We start from the raw sequence: 17,958 nt of genomic DNA on the forward strand, positions 1-17,958 counted from the left end.
TTGACCAAAATGATTACTTCAGTGAGATGTTGTAGTAAGTGGAGGAAATTGCTGTAGTGATACATCATCATGCTGCTGATGCTGCTATTTGTTACTAAAAAGAATTACCTGAACTAAATGGTAACTTTTCAAATGGATCAAAAATACATAGATTTTGTTGATGGAAACAACTTCAGAAAATTGAAGGAAGGAAGGACAGCCAACTCTGACATAACGTGAGGCACTCCAGAAAATACTGTCCAACAAACTTTAATTGGGGAAAATGTCAGCTAATCCATAGTCACCTTAATACTAGGATATTTTATTCTCTCATGCCCACTGATGCTAGCTGGAAGTAACTGCCCCACCCTATTGCATTTCCTCTTAGATCAGCATTTCTCAACCTGGGGGCCAGGACTCCTGAGAGGTGTCAGAGGGGTCACCAAAGACCATCATTTATGTTGGTCATGGGGGTTCTGTGTGGGAAGTTTGGCCGCATTCTATCGTTGGTGAGATTCAGAATGCTCATTGATTGTAGGAGAACTATAAATCCCAGCAACTATAACTCTCAAATGTCAAGGTCGATTTTCCCCAAACTCCACCAGTGTTCACATTTGAGCATATTAAAGATTACTGGCAAGTTTGGTCCAGGGCCATCATGGTTTGACTCCACAGTGCTCTCTGAATATTGGTGAGCTACAACTCCCAAACTCAAGGTCAATACCCACCAAACCCTTTCAGTATTTTCGGTTGGTCATGGGAGTTCTGTGTGCCAAGTTTGGTTTGATTCCATCGTTGGTGGAGTTCAGAATGCTCTTTGATCATAGGTGAACTATAAATCCCAGCAACTACAACTCCCAAATGACAAAATCAATGCCCCTCCACAACCCCACCAGTATTCAAAATTGGGTATATTGGGTATTTGTGCCAAATTTGGTCCAGTGGATGAAAATACATCCTGCATATCAGATATTTACATTACAATTCATAACAGTAGCAAAATTATGAAGTAGCAACCAAAATGTTATAGTTGGGGTCACCACAACATGAGGAACTGTATCCAGGGGTTGCAGCATTAGGAAGGTTGAGAACCACTGTCCTAGACTTACAATGGACTGTGGGAAGAACTATTTTTCAACCTTCAATGTGTGAAGATTGTCATAGTGAAGTGAAGCCAACAAGAAATTCTTCATGATTTCAGTTGCACTGAAAACCAACTAAATTCTGGGGGGAATAAATTTGTTGCCTATTGGATTTAAACTTAGGCTGACAGGAGAACGTCAGCTTAACGTACCCCACAAGTGTGTAGTAAGAATAAATGGGAGAGACTGTGGTCCCAACTGCACATGATATGAGTCTACACCAGTGGTTCCAGTTTATTTTGATGTGACTGTTTTTCCTCTAGTCACAGTCCTTTTGGTACTATTTGCTCATAGTCAAGCTGGATTAAGAGTCTTTTTAAATCCACAACTTTTTTTACAACTCACAAGATTTGTGGGTGTATGCAATTTGGATCTGAGGCTGTTGGCTTCCATCTCTTCTAGTGCCATGGCATTCTGACTGCGTTAGCTGAGCATTTGCCAGCCAACACTGACCTTTCATATGTGTTTATATGAAAGAAAAGCAAACCAAGTCATCTCATCTCGAAGTTTTCTGGACATTTGCCCTTCTCACTATGGCGCTTGGGTAGGTTGGTAACATAGTCTCCTTGAGCACGGCAACTACAAGAATGAATGGGGGCAAAGTTCAAATAGGTGGGGCACAATTCGGTAGCATGAAGAACAACTCCCGCGTAGCATTTCTTGTGCCGTGTCTGGCTTTAATCAAAGCTGTCAGCTGTCAATTTCAGAAGCAATAAGTTTCACTGTAAAATGGAAAAGGATGCTTCAAACAAAGAGTGGGAGGCAGGGAAGTGGGGAGGACATAGACACCAATGGTACTTTGCACAAAATTTAACCAAGCTCTTTCCTTTCCCAGGAGAAGACGATGCCATCTTGCTTTTATTTATTTTGGAAATGAAATCATCATGCTTAGAGGGTTGTGTATGTGTGTGCATTTTTTTAAAAAGTAATTAAAATTTCCTGTTATCCCAAACGGCAGATGTGTGGTGGGTGTGAAAGGAAATTATTGAGTAATGTGTGGTGGGACTCTCTTCCCTTGTGAATCCTGGCACTAGTTTTGAGGGATCAGCTCAGGAAATTTGGAACCTGGTGGTTGGTGGCAACATGGTATGGATTTTCCAGCTGGGGACGGCAGGGAGGGGAGGGAAGGGAGGAATTCTTCTTTTTATATAGACTGTAAAATTAAATTTCGAAATAAAGTGTTGAGTTACTGGCTGGGTTGTTCCAGTGAGTTAGTGAGTAGAACATATTCACACTGCAATAGTTCAACCCAATGTTTTGAATATGTTCAGGTCATTATGAGTGGCAGTCAAGGAACAGCGAAACCTGGCAAGCTGAAATTTTTGGACAATAACTCTGAGAATCCCACACCTAATATGTGGATTCTGGAAGCTGTCACCCAGAAAAGGCGTTTTTCCAGGGAAACACACAAGACCCCTCCAGATAGTACCTTTATCCAAGGAGCTTCCACAGTAAACAGGAGGGTGGCCAGATGCCGTTCCCTGAAAACGTGGAAGTAATCGCTACAAAAGGCAAAAAACGCGAGATTTCCAGGTGCGGGAATATTGTGGGTTTGCGCTGAATGTTCTCATCTTTTAATGTCTGTATGTCCCTGCAATCGAAAATCATGGAATTTTTTTTAATCTAGGTTTGTTCCTGGGTTTTAGATATTTGTTCCTGATTGGTCGGTTCCTAAAAAGAAGGTGACACTTGAGTAGAAGGCAAAAACTTTGTTTGTGTGGACGATACTTCATGGAAGATGTGGAGGGAACAGTTTCTCTGGCCAGGTTAAAGAATGGAACTTTTGCAGTGATTCGCATATCCACATCTCTGCATATTTGCATACCTGCATGTTAAGGTTTTTTTTTTAAAGCCAAAGTTTTCAAAGGAAGTCCCACGGTGACCATTTTGGGAGCCTCTAAATCTCACAGCAAAGCATCAAGTCTGGACAACGAAGGCAGAAATCCCAGGATTAACAGGTCTGTATGTGGACCTCTTCTGAAGTCCTGGGATTTTTTGTCCCTGTTCACAACCCATAATTTAGTTCTGTCTAGAAGTGCCTACAGATTCATATGGCTCTTTCAGTATGGGAAGCACGCAGATTCATATGGCTGTTCCGGTCACCCCAACTGGGAGGCCTAAATACTCTAAAGGGTCTAGATGGTGTCTGGTCTTAGATGCTAATTAGGGTGTGCTTTGGATAGTACTTGGATGGGAGACTGCCAATGACTACTACCTGCGGAAGGTGATATTTCAGAAGAAGGAACTGGCAAACCCACTTTTGGGAATTCCTTGCCTAAGAAAGCCACATGAAATTTGTGAGGTTGCTATCAATCAACAGGTAACTTGAATATAAATACAACTTTAGAATGGTGGTAGGCACTGGTCATGGTTATTCCTTCAAGCCATTCCAGTTGCAATAGAATTCTAATATGCAAGAAAAACCTAAATTTGGATTGATTTCAGTACACAGAGGTGCTAGGAGATTGAAATGTTAACTTGCACCTCAATTTTATCTTTAAGAAATCCTGCCACTCCTATACAGAGCTAAAGGAGAAGAAAAACTCCATGGGTCTTTTTTTAATTTCTTCAAAAATGTTGATGGGGCAGGGAGGGATTTGCATCTGTATTTTATCTTCAAGTTTGCTGACACTCACCTGCAGGAGGTTAAAAAGAAGGGGGAAATCCTCTGGTTTCAAAGATTAATTTCTTTCTTTTTAAAACACACATATGTCAGTGGGAGGTCTTTTAGATTAAAACAAATGTTGTCCATTCAGAATAAGTTGACCCCAGTCCAGATCAAGGGCATGCATACTTTTATCTATATGTGTAAAGTAATATCTAGTTTGGTCCTAAAACAACTACTTCAACGAACATAAGGTGTGCTTAAAAACCAAAGTAAACTGGACACATGCAGTTCTTTTTGTGTCTGTGTATAAACTCATTCAAAAGGAACATGTTCCATATCCTCATTTTTTTTGAAGTGGGAGACAAAAAAATACAGTTGTGCTATTGACAATTATCATAAACTTTCAAAGAACTGGTAAACTGAAACTTTCTGTCAACTGTGAACTAAAATACAAGTCTATAGTAGAATCCATTATTTTGAAAGGGAGTACAGTGTTCTCTCGCTGCTTCACAGTTCTCTAACCTTGGACTCACTGTTTCGCGGCTTTTAAAAAAATTAAAATACAAGTAGTGAGGGTGAGAGCCTCATGCCAGTGGGGAAGCAAGGAGGGAGGGGAAAGGGTGGCACCAGCAAGGGGAGGGGGGAGGGAGGGAGTAAGGGAGGGGGAAAGAGGAGAGGAAGAGAGAGAGAGAGGAAGGAGAGAGAGGAATGGGTGGAGCTATACTGTACATATACAGTATAGTATCCCTACATCATGGTTTTACACTTATTGTGGGGGTTCCATTCTAGGATAGGTGAGGGAACACTGTATACTCTAAAAGCATCAGATCCCTTGGAGATGAGGTTAAACCCTTGTGCTAGCAGGACTGAAGATCTGAAGGTCTGAGGTTCGAATCTGGCGAGAGCACGGATGAGCTTCCTCTGTCAACTCCAGCTCCCCATGCAGGGACATGAAAGAAGCCTCCCACAAGGGTGGTAAAACATCAAAACATCTGGGCCTCCCCTGGGCAACGTTCTTGCAGACGGCCAATTCTCTCACACCAGAAGCAACTTGCAGTTTCTCAAGTCGCTCCTGGCATGAAAAAAATAAAATAAATCAGATCCCTTGGAAACGAAGCAGAGTCAGCTCTGGTTAGTACTTATATGGGAAATCTCCCATATAATATATAGTCTATTACAGGTGCTATAGACTATATTTTAAACAACTGGCAAAACAGCTCTGAATATTCCTTGCCTAAGAAAAACCTATGAAATCCATAGGGTCACCATAAATCAATAGGTGACTTCAAGGCTCATAGACACAAATACATTTTTAAAACATTTCCAAAACTGCACAGGTATGAGAATGCGGAAAATCGTGTCTTAACATCAGAATGGAGGGCAATAAAAATTGCATACAAAATCTTGAATACTTTTGCCACAACACTACTGCTTGCTCTTCTGGTGATACAATCCTACACATGACTATTCTGAAATAAATCCCACTGATTGCTTTGAGTCTCAGTCCCAGGTGACTTGAGCACAGAATTTCAATCTGAGAGGTTCTGAATTTGAGCAAGAAATTTAACAAGTAGATGGGAGCAAACGAAAAGAACCATTTGGCACAAGAGTGGTTCAGCATAAAATAAGAACACACGTATCTTGTGCAACAAGATGATAGCAACACTTTCACATCTTTGAAGATGTCTAATCTTTACAAGCCCTTACAGGAATACTCAGTGACTTTAATCAGCTCATATACTGGATAGGAAGGGGAAAAAATGTTTTAGATGAGGTTCCAGTTATTTCAGAGGAGGGAATTACCTAGAATTCATCCAGTGTTCTTGTCTGCCCCACAACTGGAAATCCATGCTTTGAATGTGATATCTACCTGAGGCCAAAATATGTAGGTCCTAACCCCATAGATCTTAATTCCTAAGAACTCATGTAGTAGCTACAATAGCCATAGGCAAATAACTAGAGGATGTCATAAGGAATAGCAATATCACATAAGCATATTATAGAGTTTAGAAAGTATATTTTCTGAACTAGAGCTCCTGAACCTCTCCAACTAATATGGACAATTGACATTCTAGAAGTTATAGTCCAAAAAAAGAGAGCATTTTTTCTATGATCTTTTTCCAATACAGGCTATTTCATTCATGGTCCAGCTGATCCAGCTGAGGACACTGAGAACCCAGTAAGAATTTTGCTCTCCCATCGTGAATGTTTCCTCTAATTCCAAGATTATTGGTATAGTAATAGAGTCAATTTTCCACATTTTTTGGGGTTAGTAGTGCAGGAACCACGTGAAAGTTGAAGAAACTTGAATAAAAAAACTACTATTTTTTAAACTGAGGGAAGACATCCTTAGGATTCTCAAGATCCTCTAACACAATTCTATGGTCATCTTTTGGTAGACGACGGCCATAGAATCACACTGGAAAACCTACAAATGCCTAGAGAAGTGTTCTTTTTAGCAATCTCTAGGTTCTCCAGCATAATTCTGTGGTGAGCATTGACCACAGAGCCATGCTGGAGAACCTAGAGCTGGCTAAAGATTGTTCAACTTGCCAATAATATCTAATACGTTTTTTTTTATGGCTGAGCAGGGATTTGAATCTTGGTCTCCTGGAGTCTTGCTCCAATACCCAAACTACAACCCCATACTGCTTTTAGTTACTGTTTAGAAATAATAATAATAATAATAATAATAATAATACTTCATTTGTATACCGGGGACATGCCTGATCTTCCTGGGGAGGGTGTTCAAAAGTAAGGGGGCACCACCGAGGAGGCCCTCTCCCTCATCCCCACCAATCATGCTTTTGACGGAGGCGGAAACAAGAGAAGGGCCTCCCCGACAGATATTAGAGCTCGTGCCAATCCATAAGGGGAGATGCAATCATGAAGATAGACGGAGCCCAAACCGTTTAGGGCTTTGTAGGTCATAACCTGCACCTTGAATTGGAATTGGAAGCTTATCAGCAGCCAGCAGAGTGGTTTTAATAGGGGTGTCATACGCTCCCTATAAGTTGTTCCAGTTAGAAGCCTGGCTGCCAACCTTTGTACCAATTGCAGTTTCTGGGCCATCTTCAAAGGCAGCCCATGTAGAGTGCATTGCAATAATCTAATCTGGATGTAACCAAGGCATGGACGACTGTGGCCATGTCCGGCTTCTCAAGGTATGGTCGCAGCTGGTCATACTTCTATTAAAGTCATCCAAACATTTATTCATGTCAAGGCAATCTAAATACTATCTGGAGTTATTAGGTAGATGAATGAAAATCTCAACTATTGCTTACTTAATATGATATGTAAAAAAATTTTTTTAATTTTTTTTTAAATATGATATGTATATCGGTTTTCCACAGTAGAAAGACTTGCTCACAATAGAAATGAGAAAGTAAGGCACTATTTTTAAAATAATGGCAGCTAGTTATATTATGGGCTTTGGGCAAACACCTGTAATTAATTATTTTTCAAAAAGTAGTTTGTTCTACCACTTCTTGCATAAAATTGCATGCTCCTATACTAACAAGTGTATAGCTATGAAGAGTGCTTTTTTAAAACAAAGAAAATAGCTCAATGTTCTTTACCGTGTGTGCAGCTGCAGAAAGTGGTGTACGTTGAACTGGTGTCCTTCTGTGACTACGATTGTCCCACAACACAATTTGACCAGAATATGTTCCTCCAACAACCAGATTTGGATGAAAGCGAGCAAAGCAGACAGACATCACAGACGACTAGAACAAAAAGGGGAAAAAGATAGAAGAAAATTGAAAGGGTTTATTTTTAGCTGTTAAGTCACCATCTTTTGTTTCCATTTGAGAAAATAATCCTAGAATTAATATTCTGAAGCAATTTTCCTTTGATGCCTCATTCTTTCAAAGCCGAAAACCTTTAGAAATATAGGTTTGCTCACCCATACATATTGACTAACTGATGTAACAGATACAAAGCCTGTCTTTTTACCATATCAAGGTCTTCAAGGTAGCTTACAAACTTGATGTGTCTTTTGGGTTTTAATTACTGTTTATTGGAAAGTTTTCAAAATTTTACAATAGAAGAACCCCTTTCCTGTCTCTGGTATACAATTTGTAATGTAGAAATATAACAATGCATTTCCACCCAACATTTCTTATTCATCTATATGAGTATCTGTGTTTTAAAAAAATATATTCTGAGCAGTTTACATTCTTAGCAGGTGGAGGGTTCCACCTACAGATCTTCTCCTCTTTAACAGCAAAATATCCTACATCTGATTTCCGTTTTCTCTGAGCTCAAGGATAAGCTCCTTTACAGATGAAGACTGCAACTGTGGGAGTTTCCTTTTTATTCAGGTGTAAACATCAGAATCCTAATTTGGACTGAGATCCCTGAACTCAAGAATCATATCTTAACTGTTGTCCTTTCTGTTGGGCTTTATTTGCAGAAAGTTCCATTGTCACATCGGCGCAACACCAGATAGACCTTTAAAATCAGCAAACAGTGCAGTTGCTATTTCATTCCTATAATATAGCGTGTTCTTTTATATTACCTTTTTTAAACGACAAAGGGATGAGACCCACCACGCACAGAATACCATAGACCAAACTGACACAATTTAATGGAAATTATTAGACCACAATGTCATTTAGTTACATTTGGCACACATGAAGGTTTGGAACCAGGCATCGACCAATCCATTTCTAGATTGATGAGTCCATAGATCTGGTCCCATGCTGGATCCATTGGGAAGATCCAGCTGTGTAGATCCCCAGTGTGTTCTCACGGCCAACAGAGAGTATAAGAAAATAATCGGCCCCAGCTGTACAAGACTGGATTCATGCCACACACGCTAAATTCCCAGAAGATACTCCTATACTATTCCAATGTCAATCATCACTAGTCACACAATCCTGGATCCATGTCAACTGCCCCCACAAAAATTGCATAAGAAGTGCATCCACTTCATAATAGTATCATAAATAATAATAATAATAATAATAATAATAATACATGTAGTAATTTAACAATAACAATAATAAATCATTTAATAATAATAATAATAATAATAATAATAATAATAATAATAATTATTATTATTATTATTTTATAACATATTTTTACCGAACTGGGGTGCAACTATAGACATATTTCCAGTAACCCACAGAAACTTGATATAATATATGAGTTTGTGAAACTGACCGGGGGGGGGGGGAGTTGAACATTTAGAAAGCTCAGAGAGAATCCCCTCAGGTAAGAAAGGCCTCTTTGGAGATGTAATTAAGGTCAGGTTCAAAGAAAGCCATCCAGATGTTTCAGAAATATCAAATGGGAGATATGCCTCCATGAAATCTGTATTGTGTTATGTTTCCTATTCAGTGTGTATATTTGCATAAGCTTTGGTTTTTTTTTTCCTCTGAGACTGGCTCCTATTGTAAACCCATAATTCCATCCTGGACTATTTCTTGCCCTTTTTCTCCTGGGAAGATCTTCCAAATGGCTCCACCTTCAAAAGAAAAATAGCAAATCTAGCCAACTTTGACATCACAGGGAGTCCCCAGCCAATGACAACTCAGATTCTAGCTTGGTCATTCCTGAGTCAATCAGGGGAGAGAGTGCCAAAGGGGATAAAATGCTTTGCTCCGAATTATATGTTATATCAGTTCTTTGGAGTGATTACACCATTTTGACATCTATCTGGCCAGATGAATAAAACTTCTATTACTGCCTTCAAACCTGGGTACATTTTTCCTGGCTGTCAAAGTAGCACAGCGTGCTATGTGACGAAGCTACACCTTATGGCAGATAGCTGATTAGGTAACAATACCATAGGGAGGGAGGGTACAACAAAGTTTGGAGAGAACTGCAATCCTAGTTCAGGGTCTTGTTTTCCTGAGCAATGGGAAGTTCAGACACGTTTTTACTTGTTTTTCTTTCGAAAGCAAAGATACAGAAGCTAAAACAAGGGAAGTGGCTGGATGTGTCTGCCTAAAACTTTATATCAATGTCTCTTTGGAATGATTTAGATGCTACATCGCTTTAATGATCATTTATATGCAACTATATCATGCACAAAAGTTTCCACATTTTAACATTCGGTGTGATCTGCTCATATGCTGAACAGAGAATGAAGGAAGCATATGCAAAATAAGCATGTGTTCTGTAACATTAGAATAGCAACTTCATTCTAATATGGCAATGGCTACAATGAGGGTCTTGAATATAAAAGAATACTTGAGCCATTGATATACCACTTGTAGTGCTAATGCAGGATGAAGACAATCTGGTTGGGTTTTATTCCTCTACAAAAGTTAGCATTCTTGAATGTTTGAACATTAATACTACAGTATGCCCCCCATATCCACAGGACCAGTATTTATAATACCTTATACCATGTCCACCAAAATATGTCCACTTTGGGCATTGTCTACATGACTTTAGTCTATGGCATTCTGGAACCAAATTATTTTCATTTCAATTGGGTTTGCTATTTTCCATGGTTTTGCATATAAACACAAATTCTGAGAACATTTTCCCTGCAGATACGGACTAGTACTGTATGTTAATATTAAGGAAAACTTTTCCATGCAAACAGAAGTTTTAACTTCTCAATTTGAGGAGACATACTGAAGTCTATCCAGTAACTTCCAGTTGGTGACCATTGATAAAACGGAATACTAGACAAGAAGACTTTTAGTCCAGTCCAGAAAGACTTGTGCTATGTCCTTAATTTTCTTCCTGCTTATATCTTACTATATATAATGCATACAGCTCTGGAAAAGGTTCATTTTGTGCCTAGTGTGCCTGTTTTTTATTTTAGAAAATTAATGCAGGCCAGATCTGCATTAGTGATGGCACATCCCCTTAACCACAGACACATATGCTCATAACAGATAGTCATCTATGTTATCTTGGCTTCGAAACCTGACCTCGGGACCCACATCTGACGTATACATGGTGAGTGCAAACTGCCTGCCGGTACTTCTGTTCATGTATTGCAGTGGTTTCTGCCAGCTATTTCTTGAACGCTTCTGGAGGAGAGTGTTAAATAAAAATTACTCTAATATGAAATTTAGATATGCATTTGGTAGAAGTGTCTTCTTCAGAAATGTCACTCCCTAGGGCATTTTGTGGGAAATGAAATCAGATCATATTTGTGGTCTCTTGGAATATGAAATATTTCCTGCCACTGACAAAGGAAACAGCAGACAACTAAATATAACAGGAATACATAAGCAACCAATGCCATACTACTCATAATTTAGGTATCTCAAGGTAACAGAGAGATCTAGTGATTTCTTCCCACTTTGTACTCTAAACATCATCATGAAATATCATAAAGTAACTAAAGGATTCTAGAAAGGGTTGTGTTACTTCCATTCTGTTTGGACTCCTTTCAGTTATCCAAGATAGTCCTCAAAGAACCAAACTCTAGAATCCAAGTAGATTTTCTGTACACTAAAACATTAACTTGACATGAGTCAAGAACCATAATCCGAATTTCTCCAACATTTTGCAGATGAAAACCTGGCATCAGCTGTGATGAAGATGGGGAAAAGTTTTAATGAGGAAGAAAACACAATCTAGGACAGGTCGCAGCAGTTTGCTTCTACCTTAACCTACAGGGAAAGGCGAGGATCTGCCCCCTCCTCTAACATCCCCTCTACTGCAATAACTGAGCTGAAACTACTTTTGTATTTTCAATTTAGTTTGCAGAAGTTGAAGTAAGGTAAGGACAAACCAGAAAAGTGAGAGGAGGAAAAACTTGAACGTTTTAAAAGCAGCTGAAAAAGAATGACAGAGGATTGATTAGGACTGTTTCTGACAAATTTTGACAGCTGGAATGTAGAGATATTGAAGCCAAATGCACTTTTGGTCTAAAAAAGAGGCTCATTTTCTCTGCATCATTGACAAATGAACCAAAATATTATCCTCCCCAGAAAAAAACACAGAGGTAGGAGCACTGTACCTCAGCTGCAGTATAGAAAAAAGTAGTTGCCTTTTAACTTATACAGGCAGTCCCCAAATTACAAACAAGAGAAGTTCTGTAGGTTTGTTCTTAAGTTGAATTTGTTTTTAAGTCAGAACAGGTCATTTTTAAAGTGTAACTCCAGCCAAAAATACATATTCTTTAGCTTTGGTTAGGATAGGGAAGGGTTTGGTATCAGGTCTGCTGTCTGTGACCCCGTTCAGACTGTTCCACTTCACTTTCTGTCCCTGCGCTAATTGGATTTTGAAACAAGAATTGGTGCTAAAGCAGTGTTTCTCAACCTTCTTAATGACACGATTAAATAGCTATAATGAACATGTTCCATGTTCATGATCACTATTTAATCATGACTATGAAACTACCATAAGTCCCCGAAACATCTCTACCTATAATAGCTCAATGGGGAGGAGAAGGTCCATTCTGCCATGACTGGAGCTCAAATGAATGACATTTCTATCACGCTTGGGAAAGATTTGGCTTGGAGAGGTTATTTAAGTATACTGCATGGTGTATCTGACATACTCTATTTCTTAAACCCTAAGACACACCTTCCCCCCTCCCCTGCCCTAAAAACAGCTCTAAAAATTGAGTATATCTTAGAATCGTGGGTACATCATATTATTTTGTTGGTGGTGGTACTGAAATCAACGTGCATCTTACAATCAATTGCATCTTAGAATGGAAAAAATATTGCATCTTAGAATGGAAAGACTGCTCAAACTTCCGTACAGTGGCCCTTATTTCTCATGCCAGTAAGGTAATGCTCAAGATCCTGCAAGGAAGACTCCAGCAATACATGGAGCGAGAGTTGCCAGATGTTCAAGCTGGGTTTAGAAAAGGTAGAGGAACGAGAGACCAAATTGCCAATATCCGCTGGATAATGGAGAAAGGCAGGGAGTTTCAGAAAAACATCTACTTCTGCTTCATTGACTATTCTAAAGCCTTTGACTGTGTGGATCATAATAAATTGTGGCAAGTTCTTAGTGGGATGGGCATCCCAAGCCACCTTGTCTCTCTCCTGAGGAATCTGTACAAGGACCAAGTAGCAACAGTAAGAACTGACCACGGAACAACAGACTGGTTCAAGATTGGGAAAGGCGTACGGCAAGGCTGCATCCTCTCATCCAACCTTTTTAACTTGTATGCAGAACACATCATGTGATGTGTGGAGCTGGATGAATGCAAAGCTGGGGTGAAAATTGCTGGAAGAAACATTAACAACCTCAGATATGCAGATAACACCACTCTGATGGCTGAAAGCGAGGAGGAGCTGAGGAGCCTTCTAATCAAGGCAAAAGAAGAAAGCGCAAGAGCCGGGTTGCAGCTAAACGTCAAAAAAACCAAGATTATGGCAACAAGAATGATTGACAACTGGAAAATAGAGGGAGAAACCGTGGAGGCCGTGACAGACTTTGTACTTCTAGGTGCAAAGATTACTGCAGATGCAGACTGTAGCCAGGAAATCAGAAGATGCTTACTTCTTGGGAGGAGAGCAATGTCCAATCTCGATAAAATAGTAAAGAGTAGAGACATCAGACTGGCAACAAAGATCCGCCTAGTCAAGGCCATGGTATTCCCTGTAGTAACCTACGGATGTGAGAGCTGGACCTTAGGGAAGGCTGAGCGAAGGAAGATCGATGCTTTTGAGCTGTGGTTTTGGAGGAAAGTTCTGAGAGTGCTTTGGACTGCGAGAAGATCCAACTCCAGGAAATAAAGCCCGACTGCTCACTGGAGGGAAAGATACTAGAGACAAAGTTGAAGTACTTTGGCCACATCATGAGGAGACAGGAAAGCCTAGAGAAGACAATTATGCTGGGGAAAGTGGAAGGCAAAAGGAAGAGGGGCCGACCAAGGGCAAGATGGATGGATGGCATCCTTGAAGTGACCGGACTGACCTTGAGGGAGCTGGGGGTGGTAACGGTCGACAGGGAGCTCTGGCATGGGCTGGTCCATGAGGTCACGAAGAGTCGGAGATGACTGAACGAATGAACAACAAATCCCTTCCTCCTTCCAAGTAAATATCTTCCTGACCACTGTGGGAACTAAGGCTTTAGTTGTACATCTTGTAGTACTTTAGTTTGACTCAGACTATCAATTCTTATATTTTTATGTTGGTTCACGTTAAATACCCACACATACCTAGATTTAAATGCATACTTCACTAAACCTTGAATAGATATTTCAAATCCTGTAGAATGAAAGTAAAAATTATATGGAAGGTAGTTTCCAATTGCTTCGGAATTATACCTACTATCATTGTATAATAGCTTTGCTATCCTTTGCGGAATAAAGACATTTTATTAAATGGTTCATGACCAAGAACTAATGTATCAAACATGTTAAAGAAAATGGTATCAAATACTTATCTCAATAAAATACAGCCTCCCTGCAATTATGTCTGTTCAGAAGTGATAATTCTTCCAGATGTGGATAGCTTCTAAAGCTTGATATTTTGTTTTATATACTACCCAAGAAGTATTGAAGGATATCGGAAAGATTTCGAAGCTGGAAATTATTTGTGGTATCAGAGAGTGGGGAAAGGGGGAGAAAAATCAGCTTTTACTAAAAATTAAAACAGTTGATAGCCTCTGCATAGATTTTCTTTTTTTAAAAAAAAACCCAAACACTTCAAACCAAATGTCAAAATCCCATTTAATTAAAAAAAGGAAGTTTATACTTCCATATGGCATGTGTTGACATCTATCCCTTTGATTTACAAGAACATGGACTGGAGGGAGCAGACTGCTTTATTCAAGAGAAATAATATAGGAAAGAAGGGTGATTTGACAGGAAAGAGTGTAGGCTGCCTTAACTTCAGTGCTTGTTAAAACATGAAGGATTAAGGGTAGAAAGAGAGGGAAGAATTGTCAATGTCTCCAGTTGAGGATCTTCAAAAATGTTTGGGGTTTCTAAGAATGTCTCAGGCGACCACATGAAAAGAGATTCAGCCACACGGCTCTCTAAATCCAAAACGAGTATCGCTCTACTTACACCATCAAGCCAACTGACTTGAAACAGAGCCACAAATTGAATTTATGTTTTATTGAAAAAGTACTGTGTCCTTGAAAGAAAGAGAATGATGTGTTAGGAAATCCAGAAACTTCAGGATAAAGTTTATAATGCACGTATGCAGCAATATGCAGTACACCATTTCTATCTAATAATAATAATAATAATATCATCATCATCATCATCATCATCATCATCATCATCATCATCAAGGCAATACCATCAAGGCCATGAGCACCTGGGCCATACCTGTCATAAGATACACTGCTGGCATCATAAACTGGACGCAGGGAGAACTGGACAATTTGGACAGAAAAACAAGAAAATTCATGACCATTCATAATTCACTACATCCTCACAGTGATGTTTACCTGCCTAGAAGATCTGGTGGCAGAGGACTTTAACAAGTAAAACAAGCAGTTGAAGAAGAAAAACACGCCCTGGCAGAATATGCCAAAGAAAGCCAAGAACCTGCTTTAACTAATAATCGGAAACTTCTCAAAGCACAGCAGACAAAGAACCAGTACAAGAAAACTGCACTACAAACCAGAGCTAACAGCTGGCACAACAAAGCATTGCATGGGCAGTTCTGTCAGAGTGCGACAGAAGCTTTGAAGCTTAGAAGAATGGACACTTTGAGCCTTCTGTAAAAGCAAACATATAGCTTTACTGAGTAGAGCAAATATACAGCACACATTCGCATTTACATCCAGCCAAACAGACGGGAACAAGACAGAAGACACCGAAGTAAGAAGGATGAATGAAACCTTATCTCTGGATCCTCCCTACGCGTTCCAGGCACACTCAGGGTCACAGCTTCACAGTTCATTAGAGGCTTGACTGTTTAACCCTTTCAGAGTCAATACACTCTCTGCTGATGCAATCAGGTTACATTCACAGGCAATGCACAAAATTACATTTAAACATTCACATTACATTGATCTTACATTAACAAGTTCCTTGACAAAATTGAACGAAAAGTTGATAAGGAGAAGACCTGGTTATGGCTCACAAATGGAACACTGAAGAAGGAGACAGAAGGCCTGATTCTTGCAGCCCAGGAGCAAGCCATCAGAACCAATGCAATTAAGGCCAGGATTGAAAAATCAGCTGATGACCCAGAATGCAGACTGTGCAAGGAAGCTGATGAAATCATGGATCATGTCCTCAGCTGCTGCAAGAAAATCGCACAGACGGACTACAAACAGAGGCACAACTATGTGGCCCAAATGATTCATTGGAACTTATGTCACAAGTACCACTGCCAGTAGTAAAGAACTGGTGGGATCATAAACCTGCAAAGGTAGTGGAATATGAACATGCAAAAAATACTGTGGGACTTTCAAATCCAAACTGTCAAAGTTTTGGAACACAATACACCAGACATCACGATTGTGGAAAAGAAAAAAGTTTGGACTATTGATGTTGCCAATCTCAGCCAACATTTGGAAACCATAAACATTGACAAAATCACTGTCAACTGCAAAATGCCACCTTAATTGGATCTGCTTGCATCATTTGAAAATACATCACACAGTCCTAATAATAATAATAATCATCATCATCATCATCATCATCTTTATTTATATTCTACCCTATCTCCCCAGGAGGACTCAGGGCGGATTCCAACATACGGCAAACATTCAATGCCTTCGTAGAACAAACAAGTACTGACATAATAATCCCAGAAAAACCCCATATATGAAAACAACATTAGAACCTAACATCAATAAATTAAACCAAACATTATCAAACAAAAATTATATAATGAAATAAAATGTGAACATATCTAATGGATTTCTGATCTGCATGGTCGAAAGCAGAGCTTCTTAAACTTTTTTTCATTCGGGATCCCTTTCTGCCAGAGAAACTTTTTCCTGACTCCAATATATAATTACATAAAATAAGTATAAAATCAAACGTTTACTGATCATAAATCATATTAATTGGTCTGTATGGGTACTGTACTGTTGTCAAAAAAGGAAACCATTTCTGCTGTGAATAGAGTGTCAAAAGAAAGCACATAGATCATCCTGGAGGACCCAAAAGAAGCACTGATCCACTTTAAATTATCCACTGTGGCCCTATTCCTGGATTTTTAAATGCCTCATTGGGGAAATGACGGTGACAACCATAGGTGGATGGGGGCCTGAGGCAGAATGGCCCTTAACTTGTTCATGGGCTGTATCAAAATCCATAATTTTGGCCCCAGACACTGCTATCAACTTACACATGAGATCAAATCATACATGACTATATACGGTAAATCCTAGGCAACTGGATGGTCCAATTTTGCAGACCGATAATCTGCTAAAAGTATCTGTGCCTTGGACTTTGCTTTAAATTACAAATTATACAAAGAATAATATTCACATCTCAAAGGAGAGTGACATACCTAAAAATCACATATTTGAACGAAATGTGCAGAAAATTCAAAAATCCTCTCCTTCTGTTCTTTCTGGGTCTGTTCTATGGATTAACATAGTTAATCTACCAAATAACTCAAACAAGTAACTTTCTTTCATAGAAACCATTTAAAAAACGGAAAACATCAACATTGATCCTTCGAAACCACAGTTCATTTACAGCAAGTCATGCTTTTTACACTACTGAATTTGCAGCCTGTTCATTGATATTTGAAAAGTAAATAAACATAATATTATTTTTCCCCTGACGAGTAATACAACTCCACAATTCTCCCTTTTCATTTTTGTCAAAAAATATTTGATTGAACCAAACATCTGATGTGAAAAGGTTTAAGTACAACACAGGTAGCTACAAAGGGACCTCTTTAGCCTGTTAATGAACTCCATTCTACCCTGGTGAGACCACCCTCTTTTTAAGTAAGTGGTAACTCAATCCCTGTGTTAACCGGGTTGTGTTTGGGCTCCTTTCAAGGGAAGGAACTCGGTGTGATAAGTCATAACTAATTGTCGGTAATGCTTCACAAAGTGTTCATAACTAAACTCAAACAAAAGGCTCTTACGTTTGGTTTTACAGTTTCTCTCCAAACATGTCCATTCTCTATTTCTCACAGAACTTCAGAAAAATTAGAAAGTTTTTTTAATGAAAGACTTCTGTTAGTGTCTGCTTACCTCTGAATAAGATGAGAATGAGTGTTTTTTAGTTTACAGTAACTTTTTAAACATGATACAGAAAATGTGCAGATGCACAGTACAAATATAGAAGGGGATTTTTGGTAGAAGTCGCAGAAATACATATTAATCCTTGTACTCTAATAAAGAGGAATAAACTGGTAACTA

The 17,958-nt window shown here is 39.2% G+C and overlaps 1 protein-coding gene across 6 annotated transcripts in view; it reads right to left on the bottom strand.

Moving 5' to 3' along the window:
- Positions 1 to 17,958, bottom strand: part of DYNC1I1 (dynein cytoplasmic 1 intermediate chain 1) — a 238,670-nt gene that overhangs the window by 61,185 nt on the left and 159,527 nt on the right. For all 6 annotated transcript variants that reach the window (XM_060782223.2, XM_060782221.2, XM_060782226.2 and 3 more), the window contains one exon: positions 7,308 to 7,454. In XM_060782223.2, the coding sequence (XP_060638206.1) occupies positions 7,308 to 7,454 (147 nt within the window). The remainder of the gene's footprint in view (positions 1 to 7,307; positions 7,455 to 17,958) is intronic.

The sequence above is a fragment of the Anolis sagrei genome, chromosome 6 (genome assembly GCF_037176765.1).
Source record: "Anolis sagrei isolate rAnoSag1 chromosome 6, rAnoSag1.mat, whole genome shotgun sequence".
NCBI lineage: Eukaryota > Metazoa > Chordata > Lepidosauria > Squamata > Dactyloidae > Anolis > Anolis sagrei.